The sequence below is a fragment of the Ammospiza nelsoni genome, chromosome 4 (assembly GCF_027579445.1).
Source record: "Ammospiza nelsoni isolate bAmmNel1 chromosome 4, bAmmNel1.pri, whole genome shotgun sequence".
Lineage (NCBI taxonomy): Eukaryota > Metazoa > Chordata > Aves > Passeriformes > Passerellidae > Ammospiza > Ammospiza nelsoni.
The window spans coordinates 68,024,209-68,032,550 of NC_080636.1; the positions used below are offsets into that span (position 1 = coordinate 68,024,209).

Genomic DNA, 8,342 nt, shown 5'->3' on the forward strand with positions numbered 1-8,342 from the left:
AAGGGCAGTGCCCGAGCAAGGGAGACACTACAGAGCAGCAGGGAACTCCATGGGCCATGCTGAAACATGCTGGTCCTGTTTACCCCTTGCCTTGTGGTCAAGAGACTTTCCCCCAAAGACCCAGTCTTAGAGAGGCTCATTTGCTGCTGCTTTGTGGAGAGAAACCTGAAGAACAGCTGACTGCTGTTGGGAAATGACCTGCTCTGTGCTGCTCACTGGTTGCAAGGCAGACACGTCTTCCACACATCACTCTCCACTGCAAATGCCTTTAAGAGCTACATTTAAAACCAAGGAAAAGTTTGGTCCAGCAGCAAAGTACTGCCTGGACACATTTACACTCCCATGATTTGGAAGAGACACATTCCTCTGCATATTCTCTCATTCTGGGCAGTTTTCCCTAGAGCATTCCCACATGGGTCCCCCTGGCAAACATCTGAAGCAAGAATGTGGGGTGCTCATGAATTGACATTTACACAACATTTGGGACTCTGCTTTGCCAGGATGCAGGTGCAGGGAGCCCACATCCTGCCTTTGTCACTGTAGCCAGGCCCTGCAATCAATCCAGTGTGCTCCAGAGGCTGCTGTGACAGCAGTGGCTCAGCAGAGCTGCCCCCCCTGTAGGACAGCATCCCCAGGCCAATGGGAGGCGGACATGGAGCAGGGAATATTTGCCCTCCTCTCCTTAACCAAACTGTGCCTGGAACACAAACTCTGGAAACCAGAACCTCCGAACACATCCAAGATCAACATGATACCACAGCTTAGTTATCTCTACCCAGAGGTGGCATCAAAATCTCTCAGGATACAGAGAGAAAAGTGGTTGGGGGAGGGGGTGCAATGGCATGAGCATTCTAAGAAATCTTTGTATATTAACCAGCAAGTACACAATCACACCTGCCACCAAGGGCTTTATAAATGCAGCAATTGCAATATCTGTATCATCTAGCATATAACACACCTGGGCATTAGGGAGAAACCCCAGAGCTGAGCTCTCTTGGCCCTTCTAATGTTGCACCATCTCCTCAGCTACCATAGATGGCTTGGACTTCCCTTATGTCCTAAACTGAAACTGTCCTCAGATGGGGTTTTCAGCCACAAAGCTGTTACAGGAAATGTCTAGCTGCAGTTTTCTCATTCATGAGCTTGGGCCAGCATTCAGATGTGAAAACAGCCCTGGCCAAGCCACCCCAAGCACCTGAGGCAGGGACACAAATACCTTTTAATTTTTTTTTCTTTTATGCTGCCAGAAAAACAATCCAATTACCTTTTAAAAGAGCCCTGTGTTGTATGCTTGATTAAAAGAACCACAGTTGTTAAAAAAGTACTTTTATGACAGCAAGGGACTTGGGGAAAGCCACAGACAGGAGGTGCTCGGTTTTATCACTGTATAGAGCAAAGGCCAAGCTCACTCTGTGCAAGGCTCTGCAGGAAGATGGGAAGCACAGCCTAGAGCTGCTCAAACCAGCACACACCAAGACAAACACACCTCCCTCCCCTTCCCCCACAGCTTCCCACCTTACCTTATCTGTAAGCAGCAAATCCCACCCAGCTCAGGAGCCGATTGAAATACACCTTCAGAGCATCACCAAGGCTCAGTCTTTGTGGTGAGAGCCAGGTCGAATGCCAAAGCTGGCCCCCTGGCTGGCATTTGCAGCAGCTGTTCCCTTTCTGCAAAGGGGCACGATTGCTCCTCATGCTTCTTATTGTAGTGACAAGGATAATGACTTAGACATAAGGAAGGGCCTAACTTTCACTTGATCCTGGTATTAGAAAAGAGCCTGCCCCCCCTTCTGCAACACCTCTCCCAGCATCCATCACAGCCCAGCACACAGAGCAAAGCCCTGATCCCAGATCAAGCCGAGGTGGGGGAAGGGGAGAAGAGGGAGATTGACTGAAAACAAAAGCAGAGAAACCCGAAAAGGCTGTTCCTGGCACTGCAAGCAGGGGAAGAGTGAAGAGCACTTCGGGAACACAGTGATTAGTGGGGAAACCTGGGAGCAGAGAGAACGCTCGGGGCTCCTCCCATCCCAGGGCTGCAGAGGCAAGGGAAGCATTTGTGTTGGCAGGAAGGCAGCAGGAATAGCCAGCTCTTTCCTGTAGCAGAATTCAGGGTGGATGTGCACTCCTCCCTGCCAATGGCCACTTGCAGGAAGCTGGACCCGTGTCCAAACTGCCTCCCCAGCCCCATGGGTGCTTAAATAAGGTACATAGCCAACATTTTTTCCACCTTTATTTTAACAATCAGATAAAAACAGCCATATTTTTAAAAGAGTCATTACATGGCAATTATAAAGTGCATTTTCCACTTGAATGTTGTGTACAAAAATATCTTTTAAAAACAAACATGCAAAACATCCTACAAGGCACTTCCAGGCATAGAGCAAGGAGAGCAACCCCCTCACTTCTATGTTCACATTGGCAATGGAAAAAGGGAAAAGGGGAAAGGCCACAAGTAGTATGTTTAAACTGCTATTGATCAGATAGTCAGTTCCCAACCTAGCTTTTACTTATGGCACTGCTCTTCTAGCTTATCTTCCGTGTTCCTCCCTAAGCACACCCAAGGCACAGCCTGAAAACAAGCCCATGAGGGAACACCACCATCCACAGCACCCCAGACCCACATGCCTTGTTCAGGCTCACAAACAGCTCTCCATGGGCAAAGAAGGTGCCAGGAGAACATGACTTTTCTACAGCCAAGTGTCTTACAACATCAACACCATACACTAAATAAATAAAAAGTATCAGTGTCACACAAACTTGCCTCAAGTTTAAAACCAAGCCAAGCTAGGCAACAGTCCCCTCCAGAGAAATCAGATGCAGGCTCTAAGGGCTGACTTGGCAAGCTGTTTGAACAGAGGAACCAAACCTGATGAGTTCTGGGCTAGCAAGGAGATTCACCACCTCAGCTAAGTGATCAGGCACACTGAGGTCACATCCTGATTCTGTATTTTGAAAAAGCAGCAGTTGAAGGCCAGCTATTCTTCCTGGAAACTCCTGTCCCTTTTCATATCCAACAGTGATCCCAGTATCCCTTCTAGGTTAGAGTAAAACAGCTTCTAGGTATTTGTACAGTAGTCTCCAGAATTAAAAGCTATGTTAACAAAGTTAAGCAGTCTAGCCTGTTGCTTCTCTCCAGCACATCCACAGGCTACTAGAGGCACCCAAAATTATGTAAAGCTTATGCACTAGAAAAAGCAGCATTTCCTTGACCTCTATTTGTACAGACTCTTCAGCACTCTCTCTCTCTGAGCTGAAGGATTAAGTTATTCTGCTGGGTTAGCACCCAAGAAGCTCTGTGAGGCTGCTTGGCACTGCTGAGCTCACCAGCCCAGCACACAGCCAGAAGCCAAGCCACCTCTTTAATGACAGAGATGGCTCACATCTGTGATTTGTCTCACATGCAGGGGTGCTGTCAAGATAACCCCACATCTCACTCTCCTCATGGCTAGTTCTTTGCAGAGCTGGGCTGAGCCACTTTTTGCGGCCAGCAATGCAAAGTCTGGGCATTTGCAGGTCAAACTGGCAGATACTGCTTCAGCAGAGAGGGAAGCCCAGCACGTTCATCCAGGACAGCCACAGCACCCTGACAGGTGAGCAGTGCTGTGCCTGTATCTGCCAAGCAGTCCATGGCACAGAGTAACAAACCATTACCAGATCTTAAAAGCAACACCAGCTTCAAAGCCTGCTCATCCCAAAGCATTGCTGGGATTGCACATACCACCCCTTTCTCATCCAAGGCACTTCCATGACACAGCAGGTACACAACAGTCACCTTCCTGTACAGGACACAGCATAGACAGCCACAGGCTCCGGCTGTGTTTGGCTCCTATAGCACCTGAGCAGAGTCCCCTGCACAGGACCCTGGGCCCCAGCTGGACAAAACTCTGGTTTACAGTCCACAGGAGGATGAAATGCATTTTCAGGGTCCAGCAATTTCAGATGTCCATCAAGGGGAAAAAGCATCATTGGTCACAGGTGATTAAACCAACAGGAGAGTTTTGAAGAAGGCAGTCAAGGATGTCAACCCACAGCTGTGTTACAAGCACCACACAGCCACAGCTAATCTCTATTTTTGGTAACACCAATGGTATGAGAGATTTTCAAAATCATCTGATGTAACAACCAGTGACTAAGCATATCAGATCCTCTGCCACAGGCACGTCTCCTAATACGGCAGGCTGTAGGGCCACACTTCTTGTCATCACATTGCATTTTCACTTCCAAAACAGCTTTCTGCCTCCAGTAGGATGGGCCTCACTACAAGGATATGTGCAAAGAGAGGACTCCATTCCCAGCAATCCAAGCACACTATTTCCTGACAGACACAGGCTGGCTTTGCAAGGAGAACCCAGCAGCTGTAGGAGAGCCCACTAACAATGTAATAAAAGGATATATTTTGAAAGAGCCTTTTAATACTAGGCAGGCAGTTCAAAGCAGCCACCACTACACAGCTTGAACAGAAAATATAAGCACTGTAGTGTTTCCCTGGACACTGGCATCTTTACTGAAGAGGAAGAAGAAGTGCTGAAGAGACATGAGCAGTCCTTGGTCCTCTGAGCATCTGGAGAGCCAGATTTGCTGCTCTGACTATAAGCCCCCTGCCAGCAGAGCACTGTACATCTGGTTTTGCTGGGAGGCTTATGCTAAGCTACACAGAGCCATACTTCTTCCACCCATTCATACACCTGTGTTCAGGCCAGCCCCAAGGCCTGCAGACACACCAGCAGCAGTCAGTCAGCCTGGCCTTTGTCCTTGGGTCAGTAGTAGGGCCCGAGCTTCTCGTAGCCTGAATAACTGGGCCACTCAGGAAAGAGGCCATAGGAGCACCGAGGGCTCCCAAACCGGTCAAATGCACTGCCGAAGTCAGGAGCCTGTGGGGGACGGACAGCTTCCTGGGCAGACTTCAGTTCTGACCGGATGACCCTGTAATTTGTGCCCCTGTTGTTGTCCCAGTACACCTTCCCATCGCACTCAAAGGAAATGGCAAACTCAACTCTTTCGTGCGACTGAATCCCCTCAGGCAAGCTGATGTCAAAGGAAAACGTGTCCTGGTCCAACCCTCCGTACATATCCTTGACATACTGGCACGGGTGATCTACAAAGCTTTTCCATGTGTCAAACGTCATCCGGATCTTCACCGTCTTCTCAAAGGCGAGGTTCTTCACCTTCACTGTTCCCACAATAGATTTCTCCTTTAGCATGCAGTTTTCCAGACAGACACAGTCTGCCTGGAGGCGGTTTCTGAAGTCCAGGTAGTCTACAGAGGGCTGAACAAAATCCAGGACGAAGCTGTCCTTCTCCACGGTTGTCAGGCCCACGATGTTGTCTATCAGCTCTGTGATGTTGAAAGGAATATCTAGCGGATCCTCAAACTCCGAGAACACCTTCACCATGGTCAGAGCGAAGCCTCTGCTATCTGCAAAGGACACCCTCTTCTTTGCCTTGCTGTGTGGGAAGGAGTTTGCTGTCTCTCCGGTGCCCTTCAGGGCAGCCTTGCTGCTCAGCTGGATGCAGGGCCGCAGCGGCTTGCTGGCCTTTGGAGCAATTTTGCAGGCGCACTTCTCTCTGCGCAAGGGTGAGGAGCAGAGGTACAGCTGCATGGCCACATCCACAGCCATTGCTTGCTTGTGAGGGAAATAGTCTAACACTCTGGAAGATGAGAAAAAGGGTCAGTTGATGCCAGAAAAGCACTTTAATAGAAATTTTGTCAGACAGTTGATATATCACTTCCCCCCCAAGCCATCCCAAATAAGCTTCTTCTTAATTAAAGGCAGGTATCTGCACGGTGTGATTTACTGACACTGTGACAAAAACACTAAAGAAGTGGCAGGACCAGAGCCTGTTGTGCCCTTGAACAGCTCTTCCAACTGCTACAGGGACAAAGTCATCCTTTGAAGGCACACACACAGCCACTGTCTACTAGGCTAGCAATAGCAGGCTCCAGAGCATTTGCAACCCAAAGCAAAGCCCGTGGTTCAGTCCTGCCAATGCTCACAAAATCCCCAGATTATTGAATTTCAGCACTACTCCTGCTGTGCTTGCCTCCCTTCAGGAGAGATTCTCTCCAGGGCTTCACAAGCTTTTGCAGTAGGAACTCAGTTTGTCACAAGCTGCCATACACAACTGACTTCACCTCTCATAAAAGCCCAGATGTCAGCCAAAAGCACTCATTCAGCTGAGCTACACACTCTGCTCATCACTGTCCCCCAGAACTGCTCCATCCAAAGTGCCTCCAAGTAGTGTTGCAAAGATAGCAACAGTCTGGCGCAGCAGCAGGGCACAGGCTCAGCCAACACTGCTCTGGAGCTTTCTTCCCTCTATCCATTTTAAAATAACATCAGCTCAGAGGCACATCAGCCAGTTTTACCTCCAGCACGGAGTCTACACCTCAAGCCTCCACGGGGATTGCACTAAACCCCTGGAAAACATCCATACAGCCACAGGGCTCTGCCAAACACAACTCACCTACTCGAGGTTCACCAAAGCTTTGGAAGTAATTCCTTCTCCCAGAAGGCACAGGCCATGTGCCCCTCCACTAGAGCCTCCCCTCCAGCACCCAGCCCCCTCCTCCAGGGAGACAGCACCATCTCTCTCTCCCCATGCACCCACAGAAGGGCACTTTGCCAGATGTACCCTGGAGATGCCTCTGCAGCCAGGCAGCTCCCAGAACACTGCACCCATCGCTCCTGCCCTTACACTGACATTCCGATGGATGCTTTTGGCAGACTCTCTCTTTGGCCTGGCTCTGGATAAACTGCTGGATGGATTTATCACACACATCCCCCTTAAGTCAACTGTATTGCAGTTGACATTAAACACAGATTACTCCTTTAATAAAATTCCCGCTTGGCAGCAGGCCAGCTTCCAAAGCTGCTCCCACCACACAGAGAGGGATGAGGCAGCAACAGTAGCAGTGACCACTGGCCTTGTGATGCAGCAGAGTTCTGGCTGCCAAAGCCACGTACAGCCAGCTCTAGTACTTGATTGCTGCTCCCGTGCCAAGAAAAAGAAGAGCCACACTCTCCAATTCAGTGCTTTAACTCCCCACCCTGTAACACCAACACCGCAGCTCTGAGCAGGCTTTCACAGCATCCACTCAGCAAGGGTATCTGTTTATTCAGAGCACATGTGCCAAGGCTTGCATCCCAACACACCCACCAGCCAACTCCCTCTGCAGTGCCTCCTTTCAGCTGCACAAAACAGACACCTCAGATCCACCTGTCTGCTAGCACTACTCTGCTCATCTCTACCTGGTTTTGCCAAGTTTTTGTTCACACACGCTTTATATAGGTCATTTCCTCCTTGAAATTAATGCAGCTCCCAATGCTTCTTCTCTTGGGTCAGTTTCATCTGCATTGCATCTTTTCCCAGGGAAATTTATTCAGCTGAATTCCTGTAACTTCTGAGAAGCCAGGTTTCTTAGGAAGCCTTGGTTATTCAGTTTTAGAATGAAGAGGCATAGAATGCCCAGCTGCATAACCTGGAGCTTTTTTCCAAGCTAAAAACTATAGCGAGAGCCCATCATAACCAACTATGAGCATGAGCCCTGTGCTTTTATGAAGCACATTTATAGGAGTAGGAATGAACTGCCAATCCATTTGATAATCCAGACAACTTTTTCTGCACTGGAGAGTCTACTAGTGCCCAGCTCTCAGCCAGACGCAGGTTTCCCCTTTGGGGCTGAGGAGGCTTATCTTGAACTCCAGATGCTTTGGAAGTGGGAGCAGGAATATAGTTTAGAGAGCTCATTCAGGAAATAAAGCTCCAGGAAGCAAAAAGTGCAGGCAGGGAGCTCTATGCAGGTACAGGGGCCAAATCCTTTCCATAGCCCATCAAAAGGAGAGCAAACTTGACTCTGCCCCAGACTTCTTCCTGTAGCTTTACCCTCTCCAGAGAAGGATAACTGTCGCCACTCATTGCTCCCTCCTGCCATTCTACGAAGGAGAATTAAGCCAGAGCCAAGGAATTACTTACACCTCCCTTATCGAGCCCCTCCGGTTGCCTCCCACCTGCTACCTGGGGACAGGTGAGCCCTCGCCCAGGGCTGGCCGTGCAGCACTCGCAGAGCCAAAGTTCGCAGCCGTGGCAGAGCCGAAGCAGCGCTCGGTGGCTCCGCACCCCCTCCTCCTCCCCGATCCGGGGGGCCGGGCCACCCCCGGGGCACAGCCCGCTTCCCACAGGCGTCTGCCCGGCGGCGCGCCCTCGCTACAGCCCGCCCCCTCCGCGCCGGCAGCCAAGCCGCGCCGCCCAGAGCCGGGAGAGGCGGCAGCAGCAGCAGCGGAGCCCCGCGGAGGGGCAGCCCCGGGGCTCCGCTCCCACCTCAGCCAGGGGGCTGCAGGAGC

At 50.3% G+C, this 8,342-nt stretch overlaps 1 protein-coding gene across 1 annotated transcript; it reads right to left on the bottom strand.

The window, feature by feature from the left end:
- Nucleotides 1–2,212: 2,212 nt before the first annotated feature.
- On the bottom strand, nucleotides 2,213–8,069 carry PPP1R3B (protein phosphatase 1 regulatory subunit 3B). The gene is made up of 2 exons (XM_059471082.1): nucleotides 7,975–8,069; nucleotides 2,213–5,649 (listed from the first exon to the last, which is right to left on the bottom strand). The coding sequence occupies exon 2, from the start codon at nucleotides 5,616–5,618 to the stop codon at nucleotides 4,758–4,760; it is 861 nt and encodes a 286-aa protein (XP_059327065.1). The 5' UTR covers nucleotides 5,619–5,649; nucleotides 7,975–8,069; the 3' UTR covers nucleotides 2,213–4,757.
- Between the last annotated feature and the right edge of the window lie 273 nt (nucleotides 8,070–8,342).

Excerpts from the sequence above, each read along its gene's own strand:
- PPP1R3B (XM_059471082.1), bottom strand. The coding sequence starts at position 5,618 with ATGGCTGTGGATGTGGCCATGCAGCTGTACCTCTGCTCCTCACCCTTG.